We start from the raw sequence: 22,534 nt of genomic DNA on the forward strand, positions 1-22,534 counted from the left end.
AAGACACTGATCAGTTGAAACTGATTGACTGGTTGGTGTCTTTTCTCCATACAAAAATCAATCACCTCAAATGAACATGTAAATTCAAATGCCTATCTTAAAATGTAAAAGGTCATTAACTGCAGTAAATGTGGTTTTACATTTTCATGTAATATATATTTAGCAGCTAAAACTATTATTTCAGGTCACAGAACAGGACAGAGTTGTAGAAACAACAGGCACATATTCATGTGTTAATAATTCCTGTTATAACTAGGACTTTTTCTTGATGGTGTCCTGCAGTTAGAAAAATTTTATCAGTATCTTATCTTATCTTATCTTATCTTATCTTATCTTATCTTATCTTATCTTATATCTTATATCTTATATCTTATATCTTATATCTTATATCTTATATCTTATATCTTATATCTTATCTTATCACGAAGATAAAGATGGTTAAAAATAAAGTGTTTGGCATCTTTTATTCATGAGAGAGTTGCAGAACAATATAGAAAATCTTCCATAGATTTGATATCTGAATGCATTCTCGTGTAGGCTGTTCTCTTCAGTTTGCATAATATCCCAATCAATTTAAGCCACACAATTTGGCTTTTAAGAAAGCAAGTATTCGGGGGAGTGCCTAGTCACCCGTTTACTTTCTTGCTGAATATGTTCCTTGGTTTCATCCAGACTTTCTGCTTAATAATAACTCCTTTAATTTTTTAAGTAAAATTTCCCCTTGCAGTGTAATGGAGAAAAGGCCTTTTACTGACCTTCTGCACAGGAGGGAATTTCAACAAGATTGCATTCTTATAAATCATAGCAAAATCTGGCTCCCAAGCATTATGATTTCAATTTATGAAGTCATTCTGGCACTCCTACTTGGGAACAGCTTCCAGTAAATACACTCAAAGAAATAGGTACTTTTAATTTCAAAGAGCGCTGTTAGTATTTACAGCATATTGAAGGGCACTCTGTGCTTAGTTCAGCATGAGTACTTTCCAACTGATCCGTAGCAGCTTTTACCATATCCTGCTAAATGAATCTACAGGGGGACCAAACGTTCTGCTTTACGCAGTTTGAGTAGTCAGAGAAATTACTAAGGTTTGCTGAGCTGCTGCCACTTTTGTTCACAGCCTAACAGCTGCTCTAAAAAGTACAAGTGAGCTTTTGTCTACATTTTTGTGGGCTGTTTTGATCTACTCTGCCCCACAACTCCTGAAAAAACAAATAATCATGCATATTTACATTTTTAAAAGTTAAACATTTCCTTCTGTTGAGAATATTTATTCAAATTTCTTAATGGCCTATTTATTGATTCATCTTAAATTTTGCTTCTCGAGTACAATCTTCCACTACTCAGTTCTAATAACATTTCAGTACTCATCACACAGTGATCTACGTAACCTTTCCTGGCAATTTACCGGATCCAGTTTTAGTCACTGTTCAAATATTTAATGTTAATCAGTGTTATTGTACTTGGTATATGAGTAACCTTCTTTAAAGCTGACTCAGTGCTCGTCGTATATCTTATTTCTAATACAATTTTCATATATTCTATCTAATACATTTTCAGGCAAAGCTGATGTGTTTTCAGCCTTTAATTTTTAAACCTTTGGTTTTTGTTTTCTCACATAGCTGATGAGTAGTCCTCAATGGAGAGAAAAAACACTTGTTTGCAAAGGAAGAAAATCACTTGCAGGACAAAAGGATATATTTAGATTGGAGGCTGTAAAGTAGTCTAAGAATACACACAATAACTTTAAGTAGTAGTTTGGGAGCTAAAATGAGTCCATCAGCAACACAGCCCTTTACTTGAGTTAATTTAACCAGCGGAGCTGAGACCACGTCAGAGCAGTCACTGCAGGGACGACTTGCCTGAGACCTTCAGATACTTGGTGTGTTTGGGACACATGACAGGTTTGTCATAAAGATGTCAGAAGTGCTAGTGGAATAAAAATGATGATTCTTAATTATTCTAAGACATGAAGTATTGGATCCATGAGTAAAACCATGGTTATACACTTAGCTTTATTTAAGGCAATTTAAATAATATTCTCATCTTCTCCCTATGAAGTCCACAAATTTTCTATTTGAGAATGAGCCCTTTTGAAATATTAATGAGAAAATACAATGGAGAGGGTAATTTTAATTTTTTTTCTTCTGCTGTATTTTTCACATATTTTGTTATTTTAATAAGTGAGAATGTTTTGACAAGTTTTCAACATTGTTTTCTATCAAGAAAAATACTGATGCACTGAGAGCAGAGGTGATCTGCATTCATATTTCATGACTGCCATTATACCTAATAAACTATGTCAACAAGTTGCCACTGCTTTTCCATAATTTGTTTTCTCATATTTTACTTATTTTACCAACAGGATAAGCTGTTGGAACCATTTGTAACCTCATGTCTTCTGAAGATTAAATACTGGATTATTACACAGTTCAACATTATGGAAACTCCATGTCTGGTGATGTTTGTGTCGTTAATGACAGAACAGAAGTGATGACAAGGTAGATGATTAATTCATTAAGAACAAATGTCAACTGAATTTCATTGTAAGTTTCAAGGGTTTTGCCTGTGTTCTATTCTGCTCAAAAGGCACTCTAAAAAATGACGTCTATAATCTCACTTTGTAAATAGCAGTACAAAATATCGTCTATTTTTATTCTGATTGAGAGGTAAGCAACTTGATGCTATGGATGAACAGAAGTGTACGTTCAAATATGTTTAATCAGTGTTTTAAAAGAATCTATTGAGAAACACAGTCCAGTACAATTGCTTCAGCAATTATCAGAAGCAAGTCTTCTTTCAAGGTATTTTCATTTGGAAGTTCTGTATCTGTTACACTCAACATATTATTTTTGCTTATCTTTAATCAGTATTGCTTTGCTATTGTAAAGATTTTTAAGTACAAAGATTCTGTGATCAATCTAGTCTTCTACTAACAGAAATTGAAAAAAACACCCAAATGAATAAGATCAATTGTTAATTTGATGACTGTTGTTTTATCCAGGTTCTATATTTGAAGACAGCCATTTTATCTGCTTAGATACTAAACTGCAGTAGACTTGTTTGGACAGTACAAAAACCTCAAGCAATATAAAAATGGGAGTTTTCTGATTTTTTTTTTGACAGTCAGAATGAAGAAAGTAATAAATCTGCATTTTTTAGTGAAATAATACAGTTGAGCTATTATTGATGATTCCTTAAGAATCAGTCTTGTTGACTTACTTCATTGCAAGAGTTGCTTTTCATTTTTCTTTTTGCAGCATATTAAATACAGCCAAAGGCATATTTCTTTATTTCCTACAGTAGAAAATTACCAGGCAGTACATGCAAATCTGGTAAAAACAGAAACACAGAACAAGGATCAAGAGTACGGAAGAAGGAAAAGATACCTATGATATTTATAGGTAATATAATCAAGGTTAAAACCAACAAAATTAAAGATAATTGGTATTTTTGTTTGCAGCTGCACTTTGACATCAAGAGCCAGCTAAACCTTCCTATAGATTGCAGAACCAACTACAAATAACCCGTGAGAAACAGCAGCAATATTGACTGGACAAGTTGCTTAAACTGTTCTGACTATTGGTAAAACCTGGTGTCTTAAACATCTCATCCCCTACACGTGATCTTTCAGGTAAGGATAATTTGCTACAGTTATTATCTGCACAGCACAAATAGCAGACGTCCACTTGTAGAGTCCATAGGTGATAACCTACGCTTACATCATTCCAATGCCACATGACAGAAATTTGTGGGTTTTTTTTCCATATCCTTTTTTCTTATGTAGCAAATAATACACAGTGACCTTAAAAGAATGTTATTAAAGCTAAAAAGTGGACTATTTCAGAGAATGACAACATTAAGGTCACTTGTGATGCAAATTTCGGAAGGTTGGGGGTTTTTAAGTGAACAGGATGTTTTTAAGTCCTATTCAAAGAAAAGGTGTTTCTTACTTGTCATGTTAGGAATGTTTCTTGGTTAAATGAAGATACCATTTTGTAACACATGACCTAACTTTTCCTTCTGTATGAACATCAGGACTTATGCTTGGTTCAAAGACGCAACATCTGGATACAGCTGATGACATTATTTCTATGGGAAAAGCTGTTGACCAAAATGCATGATACCAAAGGACAAATATTTGTGATAAATGCAAAGAGCAAAGGATTAGATTAACAGAAAGAAGTCAAAGAGTTGAGACCATTTGTATCTGTCACATGTTACCTGCCCAACTCTATGTGGGAGCCAAGAGGTAATAAGGAATTAACCAAGTCGAAGTGCATGAAATAACTCACCAGTTTATAAAACTGCATGAGTACGTGCTCTGAAAGATAGCTGCCCTTCCTTAGTGTCACCGACACAGCTTGAACACATCTAAGAACGATCGGAGACCTAAGTGGAAGTAATTGAAAGGGCAAAGAAAAAGCTCAAGTTTGGTCCTAGACTTAAAATTAATTTAGCTTTCTGGAGCAAGAAGATAAACAGTGTGGCTCACAAGCAGGCAACAATGGACACAGATGCTCAAAGCACTTCTCAGTAGGTGTGTTCAGGCACAACAGGAGCTGGTGGCTGCAGTCATCAAAAGGGACTAAGTTCATTAGCTTTAGGTGCAAAATTAGAAGGTGATCTAATCACAGGTGATTATTTTATCAAGGAAACCAGTGATGCTTTCAAACAGCAAATGCGATGTTATTGAAATTCCAACATGGAAATATGCTTGTCTGAGAAAGTCGTTACTGATGACAAGTACATGGAGCAGGAAATAGCTTCCACGGTTCAGGGCAGATTCTGAATCTTCACTAATGGAAGGCATCAGGCAATTGAACAAAGGTGTTGACAGGATGCATTAGTGGAAATAATAGAATCATACCAAGCAGTTCAATAGATTGAAATAAAAATCTGGTGATTCATGGGCTCTGAGGGATGCATGCGCCGAAGGCGAGGCTAGAGCAAGGCGTCTTCACGAAACATCTACTTTTGGATCGCCCCCTTCTCCCCACCAAATGTGGTCCCTCTGCCCTTCGCCCTTCAAAGCAGCTCTGCCCTGCAGCCACCAAGGCCTGAGGCCACCCTTGGTCACCGTGTCCCCTGCCCTTCTGCTCATTTGTTGATAAAGTCCGTTATCTGCAGTGCAAAAACCCGCCAATTAGCGCTCAGAGACATGACATTGTTTTATTACAGAGTTGCACGAGTCTGGATTACAGTAGCTTTCCCTGAAAGGAGTTTCCCCGGGGATATTTATATGCAAAAAGTAACAAAAATTCCTCCTATCTAATACAAAGTTTCACCTGTCTAGTGCGTATTCACACCATGGTGTTGAAGCATACACTGGAACTTTTTGCCATGTCAGCTTGTTATTTCTGCACAGGCACAAAGCCTCCGGTGGTCCCTGGTGGTCGTTTGGGGATGAAAGCCCCTCACTCACATTGTCCCTGTATGGTATTGAGTCATCTCAGGACATAATTCTGCTGGCCCATTGCAGAGTTTCAACAGACGTCCAGGATGCCCGAGAAGTAGCTATGAAGCCACTGTTACCAAACTACAGTTACATTTTGAGCTGACTAGTGAGCTTCTCATCCTTGCAGCATCTTGTATATTTCTTTGGTCGACTTGTTCTCAAGGCCTAAGCAAAATTTCATGGTTATCTCAAGTCTTAGCAGCTGCTATGCACTGAGGATCAACGCACACACTGTTAGACAAAACCCATATAGAAGGCTTGAATATTTGTAAGGCATTAAGCATGGAAGCTTAAGAAGATGTTTTAAATTTCAACAATGGCCAGCGATTTGAGCATATTTTTAAAAGACGAGAGAGATAAATGGCTGTGGTTAGCCCCTAAGAGCCCCCGAGCCAAAGGCGAGATGCGAGGCCACCGTGTTTCCTCCCGCCCGCCGGGATGGACAAGCTCAGGGCTGCGCTGCCCCTGCGGCGGAGCCCAGCGGTGAGATCCGCTGCCGCTACCGCCTCGGCGCTGTGAAAACCGAATTCAAAGCAAGCTCTCCGGGGGCTGGCGGAGCTCCGAGCAGGGGCACCGTCCTCCAAGCGCCGGCGGAGAACCGGCCGCAGCGGGCACGGCCGAGGCAGCGGCTGCCGCTCGGCGGCGCGGAGCAGGCGCAGAGGCCGCTTCGTCTCTTCCGGCGGCGGCGGCCGGAGCCCGGCGGAGGAGGCGCGGTAAGATGGCGGCCCCGGTGCCCGCCGCACGCTGGGTCCGTGCGGCCGCAGCCCTGCTCCTGGGGTGCTGCGGCGCAGCGCTCGCCAGCGGCGTCCAGGTACGAACAGCGGGAGGGGAGAGAGGGCGGGCGGCGCTGCAGGCTCCGTGCTGCCGGTTCCCCCATCGCCTCCCCCCGCAGGCACAGCCCGCTCCGGGGGCCGCGCCGGTGGAGCTGCCTTGGGGCGCCCGTAGCGCTCTGCGAAGGGCCGAGACCTGCTCTGCAGAGCCGAGGAGCTGCCGGTGCCCGCGCTGCGCTGCCTCCCCGGGCGGGCGGACCCTCCCCCGGCTCCGCCTCGTTCGGGCCCGGGCGGGGGGGCTGCGGGGCTGCCTGGCTCGGGGTTGCTGTTCTGGGGGTGCGGAGCAGTGCGGTCCGGGAACTGCGGGGTCGACAGGCCCGTGTGACTTGTTAAAACTGTTTAAAGTTAACCCCACCCGTCTTCTAATACGTTTGCAGGTTTCCAAAACGCAGTTTCTCTTTGGCTGCACAGTGCAACTTTCAGTAGTTGGTGTTTTATGTTCCTTCTCCGGACACTTGCCGGCTGAATTATGAGTCAATAGAGTTTCTTCGGTTAAAAACCAGGGTGGGGTGGTGGGCAGTTTCCCAGACGGTGGAGCCGTCCTGCACACCTGGGCTGGTCACCATGTGCTTCTCGCAGGTGTGAGGCATTTACACACAGAAGGCGCTCATATATTTTAGGTGGGAGTCATTTCATTTTTCCATAATTATGCTTTTTGCACAGTGCCCACACTACATCTGGAGTGTTGTTTGCATTTGAATTCTGCTTTTTTTAGCAAAATGTTATGCTTGAAATTAATTATTATTATTTTTTTAAATTAAAATAGCCAATAGGAATATTTTCAGAGTCTTTGGATTGCTAATTACATTGCAAATTGTTTACTACATGAAGCACAGTATATTTTACATATATTTTAACAAATGCTTTTTTTGTTACTGTGTGTTCTGTGTGAGCCCACAGGTGTGTCAGCCCAGTGCCCCAGAGTCTGATGAAGAATCAGCAAGTCTGGATTCTTGCTCTGGGACAGACTTGTTCCCTTACCTCTGGGAAGTCTTATCCTCTCTCTGTGTCCTGATTTATGCCGTCTCCTCTGCAAAGCACAGTGGGAACTATCGATAGCACAGATCACGGGGAAGTTTGTTGTTGTCAGCTCCTTATTTTGGAAGATAAATGTAACCACCTTGGAGTTAAAATGGGTTTAAATTGCAGATTCACTTACCTGCTGTTGAAAAGATGAGAGGAACAAAGAAAACAGAAATTAATCCAAGTCCCTTTTCTCATTAAGGAAGAAGCTGCAGGTCAATAAATCATTTTATTTTGTTCTTGGAGTGTCCTTTGGAATAGAGATGTGTAGGCTGTTTTAACTAAGCTGAAAGTGACTAATTCTTACTCCTTTGTTATTTTGCAAGTTTCAGAGAAAGAATTGGAGCAATTAGCTTGCATGAAATGTACCAAAGGGAGTAAAAAAACTTCCTCTTGAAGCTTTTGTAAGGTTTATTCAGTGTTAAGGTGTGGTAAACATGCATCGAACACTGTTCTGTGGAAACAACAAGAATATGAGTGATCATTTCTTTCTTATTGCTGAAAAACATCTAATATTTTCTCATTTTTTCAGGATCAAGCAGAACAGTTCTTTAAAAGTGGACATACAAATAACTGGGCAGTTTTGGTAAGTGTGGTCCAGGTAGTTTTCTTCCAATAAAATTGTCAATTTTTCATCAGGAAAATTCTGTTCATTTGTAAGAAAGAGAAAGATAAAGATTTAGAAATGAATGAATTTGAAATCGTGCTTGAAACTTTACTACACTATAATAAAATCATTCTTTCAGCACGACTGCATTTCAAGCACTCAAAACGTCTGGCTGCGTGGCAGGATTCATAAAATGAAGGTTCTGCCAGCATTAAAACAGTTAAATTGCCATATTGCATATTGAACAAAAGCGTAATTCTGATATCAGAGAAGTATATTTCTTTGACCAGAAAGGTGCAATTTATTTCTGATTTTTCTTCTTACTCAACCTGTTAACTTGTGATAACGGGCTTAGAATAAAAAAATCAGGCAACATAATGTTTAGATAAACTGTTCTTATCCTGTTTTTTTTTTCTTTGCCATGAGTCTTTTATTAGCTTTGAATCATGCTACACGATTGCTTCTTAATCACAATTCAGGTCTTAATGACTAATTTGTTTCAGAACACTGTTGTAATTACTCAGTAGCAGCTGTTTGTTTTCCAGATACTAAAACTGAGCAATACAAAAGGAAGGCTAACAGTAGTTAATTGAATTAGAAAGAATAATGGATATATTTTACAAAGTACAAACTTGAAACTATTAAAACATAAAGTACTACTTTAATATTATTAACAAATAGGTGCTTTTATTAGTAACCATAAAAACACACAAAGAAAGTAGAAAATTAGATTCAAGGAGCTTTACTTTCTGTCCTTAAATTTGCTTCTGGTTATATTTTTTCGATAGTTCATGATTAAGCTTTATAACAATTTCTACTATTTTTTTAATGAGTAAAATACGGATGGTTTTACTGCCATCAGGCACTTCCAGCCTGGGATCATACTGGAATCCCATCTCATTAGTCGCTTGAATTAAATGCTGTGGAGTGAATAGCTGTATTTAAAGAATAGACACATTTTCCACTGTGTTGTAAGGGAGGTAATGGAGGAAAGGGGCAGGTGACAATGTCTGGAAATGTCACAGCGAGACTGGCCACCGTTAGTTTTCAGAGCTTTAAATCTTGCTGAAAGGCAAGTGTTCTCATGGACTGATTCCCATGGGCTGTTTTGAAATTTCTGATTGACGAGATGATCGACACGCAAGGGGATCCTTTCAGGCTGAATTTTTATTGTAATTTAAGCTACTACTCATTTATTTTTATGAGAAGGCTAGAGAATAAGGTGCTATGTAGTGTAACTTAAAGATGTTTCTATTTAAATTAGAACTGTACATTTGAAGCTGAAAAATGAAAAAACTGTCTTAAACGCTCGTTCCTACGTCTCTATTTTTGTGGTTTTAAAGTCACCCCTTCTAAAATGCTTCTTCCTTTGCCTATTTGAAAGGCATGTAAAAGAGAAGGAGGTGTGTTTCCAAAGGAGAATTGCTGTCCTTGGTGTGGAACAAACAAAAAGTAGTGAACCTGGGTTCAACAGAAGGACAATGATAAGGCTATGAAGGAGCTACAGCAGATCGCCTCTGAAGGTTTTTGTTTAAATCTCATTGGTTTGAGGTTTTTGAGGACAGTTTAAATAATATCCAACCGAGGGAATAGTTTTAAGTACAAGAATGGCTGATCCCCGACTCTTCGCCTGTTAGAACAGTAGAGCCTGAACTCCTTTGAGATTTTTGAGAATTTATATTCAGATTTTGGTTAGAGCTCACTTAGCTCTTTGTTATATTTGACTCCTTAAATGCAAACGTCCTCAGTGTATTTTCCCCCATGTGCGGATTCTGCACAGCTTCACTTACTCCTTTGTGGTGAAATGCTCCCGGAATGGGTTTGTTACTGAGACCAGAACTCTTCCTTTGATTTTTCTTTCATTTGGTATGGAGAAAGGAAATGAAAAATTTAGCTTATCCACTTGCTATTGCTGAATTATTCCCGGAAGTGCCACCATATATACTTAGCTGGGTTTAATGACAATTTTTCATGAGTCAGTTAAGAACATGTTAGGAGCTTTTTTTTTAACTTCCATTTTCAGCATTTGTTGCTTTGGTACAATGAAGGTTTATATATCTTATATCACGAGTTTCTTGATGTTGCTGTGTTCTTTCTGGTTTGTTACAAGTTTGCTGATACTCCTATAATCATGGTCTTCTGATGCAATGTGCCAGGGCAATTTGTATCTTTCACACTATTTAATACGCTTTTTTTTCCTTTTCTTTCCCTCCTTAAAAATTCAAGGTGTGCACATCTCGGTTCTGGTTTAATTATCGTCATGTGGCAAATACTCTTTCAGTATACAGAAGTGTCAAGAGACTGGGCATTCCTGATAGGTGAGGGAATCTTGGTGAATACATTTTTTTTGCAAATGTGCTATTAAAGTTCTCGTGTTGTCTGAAGCGGTATAAAAATACATTTCTCTTCCCAGTTTAACTGCGTAAAAGTAAAAAGGAAGGACATGATCACATCAGCGTATTGCAAAGTGCAGCAGTGTTGTTCCAATGGCAAAACACAAAGTTACATAATAAAACTTCCAGTTGGAACAGATTAATTAGATGAAAAACGTGAGGAGCTATCCAGGCACTAAAATGTACCACTTAGTAAACTGGTGAAAGCATAACATGCAAATTGAAAAGTGCGTTCCTACTCTTGGATATGGCTTTTGTTGTGCGTTAATTTCCTTGCAGTGTGGAGGTGTTAGCAACCCTAACTGTACTCAAATGTAAGATTTCCACATCTACAACTACAATGAGAGTCTCTAAACTAAAGGCCCTGAACAAAGCAGCTCTTACGTATTGAAAGTAGCCTTGAAAAATCCATTTTGCGTGATGTTTGTAGAGAAACCAGAAGCTTTGTCCATTAAATTTTGCCTCTCTAGTGATGGTACAATGGTGAAAGTACTGTCCTTTCTTTGACAACAGGATTAGGAAGGTGAACAATCTGTTCTGAAGTGTCTTTTAGTTGTGTTCCTTCTGGAAGTTCTGGGGTATTTGTACAGTTCCATCCAGCTGTTTTGGAATGCAATTTACTTGTACCAGAACTGCGGAAGCAAAGTCTAGGCACCAACACCCAATGAATAATAGGCCAAATGTATCCGTAGCCTCCTATGGAAATCCTGGTGGTCCTGGTTTTTAATGTTAGTTTTAATGGTAGTTTCTCCATCATGTCGCCCTCTCCAGTTCTGCAAATGGCATATTCTGCTGGATTAAATTTGTATGACTTTTTTTTGTCCAAGTCCAAAACTAGTATGTGGAGTCTTCACTTATCTTCCACTCAACCATGAATGCGGTGGCAGTATCATCATGTTTCCTGTTTTTATTTTGAAAAAGAAAATATGACTTCTCAGTTTTTGAAAGAGGGGATCTTGAAACCTAATTTTTGGAAGCATTTGGTGGCTATAAATCCAAGGGAACATACTGCCTAAGCACTATGGGCTGAAAGCTACAGAGATATGGAATTTTTTTTTGCAAATCTCATTTAGAAGCATCTTTCATATTTCCTGTGTAGTCTTTGAAACCGAGTTGCCCTAAACACTACCTTAGAAATTATTTCTATAGCGCTACCCTTAGCTGAGAACTTTCATCTTCACTGCATTCATCCATCCATCTTCACCATTAACGTCAAAATAGATGGCAGTTTTAGAAATAACCACAAAATCTACAGCACAGCTGGAGATTTCTGTTGTTCAGTAGCCTGATCTGTTTCTTATCCATACCCAAGGATCTGGAAATTGAGAATCCAGGAATGTTTGAGGCTGAGGTCAGGAATAAGACATTGGAGAAGACCTAGAGAGAGTACACCTATTTTTTCCCATTTGCAGCAGTTTTTACATGGATTTGAGTGGGTTTCTCCCTTAGACAAACTTTTTCCTCTACCTGTTTTTCTCTCTTTGCTGCAAAACCTCATTAAAAACAAACACACCACCACCACCACCAAAAACCCCCACAAAACTCTAAAAAATGACTGCCCAAATCACATCTTAAACATTTATCACATTTCTTTTTTTCTTTGAGAGGTTTGCACGTGGCCTCATTTTGAATGGAGCTGCGTCAGTTTGGTGGCTTCAATAGATGTCAACCACCAGCAGAACTCATTGGGAAAATGGGTGGTGGTTTCATAAATGCAAGTTGCTCTGGTGTGTTGACATGTGGGCACAATGCTCCAATTCATAAAAGTTTCGCTAAAAAACCCAAGCCAGAATGAATCCAGAATTTCTTTTTGATTCCTGCAATCATTATGCAGTATAGGTGAACGATGACAAGCACAGGAGCAGTGTTTAAATAACAAGACACAGTCGAATTTATAACTGTGTTCCTGAGAGGCTAAGTTGGCACCATTCTCTGCAGGACACAGTTTTTGTTTTGTAAGCATTGCTTGCGAGAACACAAAGAGAGGAGAAACTACAGCACGTTTCAAAATGATGGAGCCAATTTCATATATATGTGATTTCAAATTGGGTCTGTCTTTTGGAAACACCTTGTATATCCAAGATGGGCTTGTCTAAGGAAAGAACTGACTTCACCGTGTTCCAGACATCTCTGGCACATCCTTGCTAGTGCTGACAGTCTCCAGTGACTGCTTGTTATTTCATATTTTGACCCAAACCTGACCCTGGCAGGTGAAATACGGATCTCTGGATGCATGCAAATTTGGAACAGCTTTATAATATGCTGTTCTGTTTTCTTGATACTATGAAATGCTGGGTTGGGTGTTTTATTTTCTTGGCACTATTAAGAAGACAAAATGTCTGGTGTCAGCCCACTTGTGTTCTTCAGGAAAATTCCAATAACGCACATAATCATACAGTAGTGTATCAGATGTAGTATAATGGTTTGAGAAATGTGCAGGAGCTCCTCAAATGTAATTGAAATTGTCATAATGTTTTTAATTGATCTGTCTGAGAGGGTACAAACAGGCTGGGGTTTCTTCCATGGAGCTGCATGAAGTGATTTACTGCCCCATAAAAATCTCCAGATTATTTACAGAGTTCTGCCAGCCTAGAACAAGGCAAGTCTGTATCATGAAGTTGCCAATGTCAACTACTCTTGTGCTCATCTTTGGCCTAACTTAATCCTGTAGAGAAATAACAGCCAGCTGCATTTCTGTGTGTGGTATCTTTATAATAGTGAAGATCCAGATAAGCAGAGTTTCACTTACAATTCCAGGTATCTTCTTAATGTTATAAGCTATTGTTTTAATCTCGGGACAGTGGTGTTGTAATTTCAGTGTGACTGTTACGTGAAAGTAGAATGGCTGAAATGTTTTTGTCTTATCTTCCGTAGTCACATTGTCCTGATGCTAGCAGATGATATGGCATGTAATCCCAGAAATCCCAAACCAGCTACTGTGTTTAGTCATAAAAACATGGAGCTAAATGTCTATGGAGACGATGTCGAAGTGGATTACAGAAGCTATGAGGTGACTACACTTTAATTAACTCCTTAGGTCTTTGTTTTTAGTGTTGGTTTAAAGATTTATCCATCTGTGTAGTCTGAAGAAGCCCTTCTGTTCACATTACTGGGTTTGGGCTGGGTTTTTATTATCAACGGATAGGTTTAAAACACACACGCCTCCCCTCTTTGATACTTGGTTTTGTGTTTGAAATTTTTTATACTAGAAATACGTTGTGTATTTGCTATTTTAAATAATGGTATCTCCACAGTTAAAAGAATGTATGGAACTCCTTGTATGTTTTAAGAGTACACACACATTACTGAAATTTCTCTTCTTTGGAAATGACTGGTCAGTATCTCATCTTGCAAACACCTAAAACCACTGTGAAACTTCTGCTGTTCAAGTGAAACAGTTATTAGGGAGACCTACTTAAATTTCTAATATTAAGTATATGCTTTATCAAACTAAAAAGCGATGACCTAATCGTTACTCCAAAGTAATTACTATGTAGAAATCTGCATTCTGTCACCTTCTCATTTTTAGTGTAATATTCCTTGAAACAGACAGTGTCTTTACTCGTTGATCTTAAATTGGGCGTCAGTTGCATGGTTTAATAGTGCTGTGTAATCATTACTGAAGGGTTTATAGGAGTGTCTTTAAGTATATAGTAGATGTTTTATTTCTCTGAAGCTTTGTATAAAGAAGATACAACACTGAAATAGCAATAGTTTATTTTTATGGTGTTTCTTCCTGAATATGGATTCATTGCTAGCATTTGAGCTCTGTACATCTGCATGAAGAAGAAGGGGTGTTTTATAGGATGTTTTACAATCACCATCCAGGTGGGTCTTACCTGATCACTCAGAGACTTATGTAACCAAAATTGCTGTTGTTTTTCCTTTCCTGAGTTGCAGACGGAATTTAAACTTTTATTTTTCCATGGTAACACACACTAATGCTGGAGCATTTTGTGAGTACCTGAGCAGCTTTGGCAGAATAAAGCTTTATGCTGACAAGTTTTCAGATCAATGAACATGTGTTTAGAAATTATAATGGTAGTGGACTTATCGGATATAATAAAGCACCAGGCTGATGTTAGTGGCATGAAGTAAAAGGTACCATATTATTGTGAATGTGCAATAAAACCTTGAACAGAAAATGTCTGTTTATGCAGTTTATACCATGCAATGTTGTGTCTGGTTAGATACACTGCATATTTTAGTGTTCCATTTTTAATTCGGGTAACCCAGCCTAGAGTTGTTAATCAATATTTTTTCTCTTTAGAAAATTACTTTATGCTTCTATTCATAGGTTACTGTCGAAAATTTCTTGCGTGTATTAACAGGAAGAATCCCACCAAGCACACCACGATCTAAACGTCTTCTTTCTGATGACAGAAGCAATATTCTAATATATATGACAGGTAATTATAGGTCTCTGTATACAATTTATTGATTTTTGTTGTTCAGTTGGATGAGCCTATTTGAAAGCATGAAATCCTGTCAGGCGACCAAACAAACAAAAGGATCAACAAAATTATTTAATTTCTTTTTTTAGCATGTCATAGTAATTAAGAGAAAATCTGTAAGGCAGTACTTAGCAAGTATAGTTTCCAGCTTAAAAGATGTGTATGTACTATTCTTATTTTCTTTTGCAGGAGCCTATTTGGAGAAAGAGAATTGTGTTCACCTGTTTTTCAGAAAAATGGTCAACCAGGCGAAGTATTTTCCTTTAACCTTCATACTTGCCTAACGTCTTGTTTTTTCTGTCAGGCCATGGTGGAAATGGTTTCCTAAAATTTCAAGATTCTGAAGAAATCACAAATGTAGAACTTGCTGATGCCTTTGAACAAATGTGGCAGAAAAGACGGTAAGAGAAAAAGCATTATTTAGCAGTTAAGTACTGTATTTCATGAACATGCCTGAATTCTTACTGGTGGGCATTACTTACCTTCAGCAGTGATACCATCTGTTGTCCATAAAATTGCATTGAAGTGTGTATTTAGAAAGAAGAGTTTTAATTTTTATTTTCAGCTTCCTGTAGTTACAGCTGCTCAAATCTGTTGTTTCGACTCAACTTGCTTGTTAACAGTCAATCAGTGTGAACTCTTGTGTTTCTTAGGTTACTGGCAGCTGTCCTGGTAACTAAAAAGCAAAGTGTGTATATGATTTTCAATTTAAGGAGAGATGGATAAGGAGGCTGTTTTATTTCTTTCAGGTACAATGAATTGTTGTTTATTATTGATACTTGTCAAGGAGCATCCATGTATGAGCGATTTTATTCACCTAATATAATGGCCTTGGCTAGCAGCCAAGTAGGAGAAGATTCTTTATCAGTAAGTAGATTTTTGTCATCCTGAAGACAATTTTCAGAATACCCGAGTTAAAAGCACAGGTCCTATTGACTATGAACTAAAAATTTCCCTTCTAATTGCTGAATGTGGAAGGCATTTAGTTAGAAAGTCTGGTTTAGACAAAATTTGTAGGTGTACTTTTCCTGCCTGTTTTTGTACGCCATCCCAAAGAACCCGGCTAATGATGGGTTCTGTGCTTGCAGCCAATTTATGCGTTGCCTACGAGAGGAAGAAATTTTATGGGAAGACTGCTGAGAGATGTGTGTGGGGAAATGTTCAGTCTAGGGCTTCTTACACTTGATCTACAAAAAAAATGCCTATCTTTCACCTGCCGTAATTATATCCCAGCTGAATACAGAGGGAGCGATGGGGGACAGATCCTAGCCAGACCAAAACCAGCAGGTCAGGATTACTTGAACCACACAGTGCTGTAAATACACTGTCTCCCCCAGACCTGTTTTCCAAGTCATAAGCAGCTCAGGGCAGCCCACAAATCTGTGCTGGACCATTAAGAAGAAGGGGTTCGCTGCTTTTTGGCAAACATTGAGATTACCAGGTTATAGTCTAGAAAATTAAGATAAACTGTATTATTTAGCTTGTCAACAATATGTTTCTTCACAGCCAGTAATTTTATTTGTGTAATTTGCTTAAGAACAAAAAAATAGTGTTGCTTGACTTTTGTGACATGGTATTACGTTCCGTTCCCTCTCATAAATATCAAATTTTCTCTTGCAAATGCCCAATAACTGCTCTGTGTTGTTTTTAAGCATCAACCTGATCTTGGGATTGGTGTTCATCTTATGGACAGATACACATTCTATGTGCTGGAGTTCTTGGAAGAAATTCATCCAGCCAGTCAGACAAATATGAATGACCTAGTAAGTAGAATACTCAACATTCATGAATATGCTAATGACTTCAGCAATTTCAAAACTGATTTATTTTGTCCATAGGATTCTCCAAATGCTCTTTGTTCCCCTGCTGTTTCTCTTGGAAGCAGCTTTGAGGGGAGGGTCTTTTTGCGATTATTAAATGTAATCATAGCGTAACATTTTAAGGATTGTCCTCCATGTGAAAGTGGTTTGCTGGCTACAGAAAAAATTAACCAAAATTAGCCAGATTTTAATTTTTATTCATTGAAAAATGAACAAACCCTTCATTAAAATATTCATTTTAATAGAATGAAATATTTGCATTTGAAAAATGATAGTTGAAAGCTTCTGAAATCCGCTTAATGGATAGCAGACACTTTGCAGTTGTGGAAAGGCAGCCATTGATGTTGTTTTGCAAAGGTGATGAAACAGTTAAAACTCTAACCGTGCACTCACAAATGCCTGCAGAGACTAATTTCTCTGTGCATCTGCTTAGATTCTAGAGCAGATATGTCCAAGTAAAACAGTGTTAATTATATCCTAGGTAAATATTAATGGTAGCTTTCAGGTATGAGACAGAAGGGAAAAAAAAACAACCACCGGATAACCTATGATAAAATTTATGAAAATGCCTCTGTAAAAGTTAGATGTATGCACTGGTGAGATGACATAAAAAGTAACAATATTTTATTTATTAACCCTTTATACCTGTTCCAGTCCCAGTTTCATTGTTGTAATACATCATCCTTTTGTACCTTGTAGCTGTAAAACCTGACGCGCTGTGTCAGTGATCTACGAGCCAGTGCTCGCAGAACAGATTGTCTTTGCTTCGGTTCTGTAAAAGGAGCAGCTGCTCTAAAGTTTTATGCCACCCTCTGTCTACAGAGGATGGTGTTAGCCTGGCTGCGAGGTGTAGAGCAGAATTCACTCTAAACAGCCCACACTTGGCACATTTTATGTTGATACAGAATTGATTCAGTGACTAAGATTCAAGATACTTTTACTACTGTGGGAATGAAATATTGTCCTGTAATTTAATACCTTCTGATCATGGGGTACAGATAATTTGTAAATAAATCTTGTTAAAGAAGAATATGCAAGTTCTTTATTGATTAAGTATCTTCTAGCCAGTTCATTCAAATGTCACTTTAGAACTCTCTTCTGTAAACCAGAAAATTAATTGATGTTAAAAAAAAGAGTAATGAAAAATGAACAGTGGTTTCTACTGTATAAGATACCATCTGGGGGGTGGTATAGTGGGTCTGGCCAGCTAGATAGTAATCCAGTTGTTGTGAAAAGCACAGAATATTTGTTAGCTGGCCAAGTAGTTTACCTTTTGAGCTCTTTGAAGATTATCTAGACATTCTCCCTTGCATTGTTGTTTTTGCTTTTACACCAAATACTCAGCAAGAGCTGTGGGAAGTTATCCCATACTAGTAAATTCCTTACATCCTCTTATCATTTGTCATCCATCTGCTTACTGTTGCTCTGAGAAGGGAAGAGAATGGACCCAAATAGACCATGAGTTGTGATGGTCGTGTACCGATTCGTGATATGCACGTATTTCAGCAAATGCGACCTCTCAGTTTTGAGTTGGTCCTTTTCAGGCCTTCATCTAAGAGTTCTAAAGTGATGTGGTTAGTCCTTGGTAAGGATATAAGTCCAGTTATTTGCCAGCAGTTATAGGGGATACTTTGGCACTGGAATGCACTGTTAGTGTTGTGCTGGTTTAAGAACAAGGATATACTGCTTATCCAGGTCTGAATTTTTAAAAATTAACGCCTTCCAAACTCAGGATAACATGTGGCTCACGGACTGCCTTTAAAATTATTAGCTAGTGTTTAGTTGTGTGATCTTCTGATGTATCAAATGTCTGCTCTTTTAGAAGTACTATGTGTTACATGGCTTCTGTTGCATCGCTTCTTTACTTTTCCCCAACCACTCTTAAAACAGCTTCTCTTCACATCCACCTAAGATTTGGCTATTGCATTCCTGCAAAGAATGAGACATCTTTTTTCATAATCCACTCCACCTACTCCCCACCTGCTCCATCTGTGTTGCTAAGGGATAGCATAAAGCTGTGCAAATGACTGACTTTTGGTTTGATCACAATTCCAAAAAAAAGTAAAGACTAAATTGAAATGTCAAACATCTGAACTTTTAAAATAAGATACACATACATTTCTAAATGAGATATAATTTGTCATAAAATCACTAAAAATGTTAAGAAAACTCAAGATAACAAAGTTCCAGTTCTGCAGAATTGTTTGGATTTTTTTGAACAATATCTTATTTTTAAAAATTTGGAAAAATCTACATATGAACAAATGTGTTTCATTTAGCCAGTGTTTGCCTTTTTTTGTCAGAAGGCTTCAGTTATTAGTCTTAGTCTGCCGTGGTGTAGCTGCTTTGCAGCCTTTCTTGTCTCACACTGGTCCTGGATAAGTAGATTTTTAATACTGAGCTCCTCTCCATGCCATTGCACATTTTTGTTCAGGATTCATCTCAGCATCTTATGGTAGTAAATTGTTGTGGGACAGGTTGGAAGTAGTTGAGTGCAGTATCAATTTCTCACTTTCAGTGCTGATGCACTTGTTTTGGGATATTTACACTCGTTGAGAGCTTGGAAGAGAGACTTAGTGGTGTAACTGCAGCATAGATTTATGCATCAAGTAGCAGTATTAAAACAAATACTTAACTTTTATAGCTTACTTCAGAGACTTAGTTTGTATGTTTGTGCCCTTAGTTGGAGCAGAGTTGGAGAAAATTGATTGCGTTTTGGTGAAACTGAAACTTAAGAGGGTTTGTGTGCAATGACAAGTGACTTTGTATGGGAAGCATGATGCTGATGAGTCTAGTTCATTTTCACTTCACAGGGAGGATAACAGTAAGATTTGATCTGCCCCGTCTTTTCTTTAGCTGCTATGTGATAAGCTGCCAAGAGAATTGGGAGTTATTAAAGAAGAGCTCAGTGGATACGTGTGTTTGTACGCTTCACGTAAGGTACCGCTGAAAGGGAGCTGAAGTCTCCCTGGACCAGCAGCCTAATGCTCTGTGCTTACAGGCTTAAGGCAGAAATGACAGGGTATGAAAGAGAAACTGTAATGGAGCAGAAGGGAGGAATAGGGAGATAGAATCTTGCTCTGTGAAGAAAAGCCAGGTCCATTGTTTCCTGTCTGGAAACCTTTTAATTGTAGGGCTCTGCTGTCCTAAGCGAAGCAGCCATGTAAGTTCATGCATTTTGTGTCAGACTGAGCACAGAATTTCTGCCAGAAGTATGACCTGAAACTCACAGGTTTTTTTCAGTCATAATCTGGGATAATTGAGGCTGCATCTACATTGAGCTAATTAGGACCTGTGTTTTTTGTCCAAAGAGTGCAACCTTCTAAGAGCTGACCCATGACATAATTAAGCCTATGAGTTCCAGGTCCAGTAACTGGTGGACCTGTTTGCGAGTATCACTTGGAGAATTTAAGATGCAGGAAGATGAGCACCCGTTTGCGGAGCGTCCTTCATAGTCCTGTACCTCGATCTGTTCTGTTATTATAAATAACAGAACTCTTCTGTTATTATAAATGTTATAATAAATGTTCTTTGTTGCTGGAACATGCAAGGACTTGCATAACCTATAGTTACCCGGTGGTTGGTGGGCTGCTCATGAGGCAGTGGAGTGGACGGCAACATTTGCTCACAAAAGTGGCCGGAGCACTGTAGAACAAGCGCCTCTGTCTAGTAGGGTTGTGCTTTTGGTTGTGAATTGCCTTCTAATGGTTGAGCCATGAAATCAGCTTTGCAGGCTCATCAAGAAGACTAGACAAAGTGAGGCCTTGGGCTGCATTTCATGGCACTTGAAGTTGTGTAGCATTATTAATAAAAAATGCCAACCAATCATTATTTATTGTATTACATTATGTGCGTTACAAGGTCTTTTGAAATAAGGAATCTATCGGGATGGGAAATATTAGAGACATTTGTGGTGAGTGTGGCGAGACTTGTGCAAAAAGACATGATGTCCCAAATGCATTAGTTTTGCTTTGGATACCTGCTGGGTACATAACTGTCATTCAATAGGCATGCTGTCTTCTCAGATATTCTAAATGCTACAACAAATCTGTCACTGTTACATCTGTTTATTTTCTGCAAATGTACCTTTATAGAGAATTGAGTCCATTGAAAACAGTTTGTTAGTGCTGTTTTTGTTGCAATGTGTACTGGGTATAGTGGATCTGATATGCAGATAAAATACGTAAGTAAAATAAGTAACAAGGTCTATATAGCAAATGTGTAGGTTTTACACGATGTCTTTGTGAACTTAAGGTACGTAAAAGTCCTTTGATATTTGAAGATCCTAAATTCTGCATTAATTTGCAGGCTATAAAGTAGAAATAAGACCAAGAGATTTTTTTGTTTTCAGTCAAGCTATAAATTCTTGCTTCTTTATGAAGCCTTTACTATTAGCTAATTATCAAGGCTTTTTAAATATTGCCTGCCTCCTTTTGGTAAATATGAAGAATTTATACCCAGTTGTGCTTTTTGGGAGGTTGTAGTGGCATTGCTGCATCTACATTCAGAAATACATTTGTGCCTTTAATCAATTAGCTGTAATTGATGGTTGACTTTCACAGAAGCATTTCTGAACTCAAATGGCAGTGGCACAGTTGTGAGGATGAAGGTTTTCTGAAACGCATAATCAAGATGTTAATGCCTTTTAATGTTTTTGTTCAATCATTTTTTCAGCTGTGGGGCTTGTACTGAAATTAATGCAAGTTATGTGTGGCATTTACCTTTTCATAGCAGTTTCCTGTGGGAAAGTATACATAGAAACTGATGAATAAAGGACAGGATGTGATTGTCCATCTTGGTTTTCAGTTTCAGGTCTGTCCAAAGAGCTTGTGTGTTTCCACACCTGGGCACCGAACTGACCTCTTTCAGCGAGACCCTCAAAATGTCCTGATAACAGACTTCTTCGGCAGCGTGAGAAAGGTGGAAATTACAACGGAGACTATTTCTTTGGACCATGACTTAGCTGGTTTTGAAAGCAAGTAAGTAGTCATCACCTAGACTTGATTTAGATAGCTTCGTGCCACAGAAACAAGTAAATCCTGTAGCTGTCAAGGAAACTACTCTGATTTTCTGACATTTCTTACAAAAAATTGGGGAATTAGTATAGACCTGCTACTACTGATAAAGTTGGGGTTGTCAGCTGAAAACTCTCTAAAAATTCTCATCCCTTTATTCAGTCTTTTAAATAAATACTGCTGAAGACTAAGGTGTGGATGTCATCAACAATAAAAAATTAGTCTAAAATGTTCTTTCTTCCTTAATGTTTCTTCTATAATGGGCAGAATTTTTTTTTAATGTCAATTAATGCTTGTAATAGTTTATTCCCTCAGATAAGCTCTGAGTATAAGCCATTAGTTATTTGTTTCATAACAAACATTTTAATGAATGATTTGTTTCTGTTCTGTGGATTCTCTGGCTCTTGATATGAACTTCCCTGAGAATTTCTGTTGCTGAGATGCAACGATTCATATGAATAAAATTTCCGGTGCAAGTTCATTGATACAAGTTGTAACGGGGCTCCCATTGCTTTGTGGATGAAGAAGGAATGATAAACTTCTTCGTATTTTTGGTATTCTGTTGCCACCTATTGGGAACATGTAAAGGAAGATGTGCTTGTACCGCAGAGTTTATTTAGCATTGTTCTTCCATTTCTGTTGCATCTTTTATGTTTCATGATACTGTCCTGTAGGGTGCGAAAAAAAAGGAGGATTGAAATAGTCTGCTATACCTGGGATGAAATATTTTTCAACACATAAACTTATGTAAATTATTGTCAACCTTGTTGTTTACTATTGCTCAAATCAAAGGACAAGTTAGTGTATAGCAGTTTGATTAATTTTAAAGTTAACGATAACTCTGCACCTCATAATTAAAACTATCCCGCATAGTTTAGCATATTTTGTATTTAATTTTCATACTGTATTTTTATCTGTAACATGCATTTTAGTACT

General features: G+C 38.3%; 1 protein-coding gene across 1 annotated transcript in view; it reads left to right on the plus strand.

The window, feature by feature from the left end:
- The first annotated feature begins 5,242 nt into the window (after positions 1 to 5,242).
- The window catches only part of PIGK (phosphatidylinositol glycan anchor biosynthesis class K), a 68,975-nt gene continuing 51,683 nt past the window's right edge, over positions 5,243 to 22,534 (plus strand). Inside the window, exons 1-9 of the mRNA XM_082053773.1 lie at positions 5,243 to 6,267; positions 7,842 to 7,895; positions 10,143 to 10,234; positions 13,184 to 13,319; positions 14,607 to 14,718; positions 15,068 to 15,164; positions 15,513 to 15,630; positions 16,416 to 16,526; positions 21,390 to 21,562. Coding sequence (XP_081909899.1) covers positions 6,175 to 6,267; positions 7,842 to 7,895; positions 10,143 to 10,234; positions 13,184 to 13,319; positions 14,607 to 14,718; positions 15,068 to 15,164; positions 15,513 to 15,630; positions 16,416 to 16,526; positions 21,390 to 21,562 — 986 coding nt within the window. The 5' untranslated portion in view covers positions 5,243 to 6,174. The remainder of the gene's footprint in view (positions 6,268 to 7,841; positions 7,896 to 10,142; positions 10,235 to 13,183; positions 13,320 to 14,606; positions 14,719 to 15,067; positions 15,165 to 15,512; positions 15,631 to 16,415; positions 16,527 to 21,389; positions 21,563 to 22,534) is intronic.

The sequence above is a fragment of the Streptopelia decaocto genome (assembly GCF_964273445.1).
Source record: "Streptopelia decaocto genome assembly, chromosome: 5".
Taxonomy (NCBI): domain Eukaryota; kingdom Metazoa; phylum Chordata; class Aves; order Columbiformes; family Columbidae; genus Streptopelia; species Streptopelia decaocto.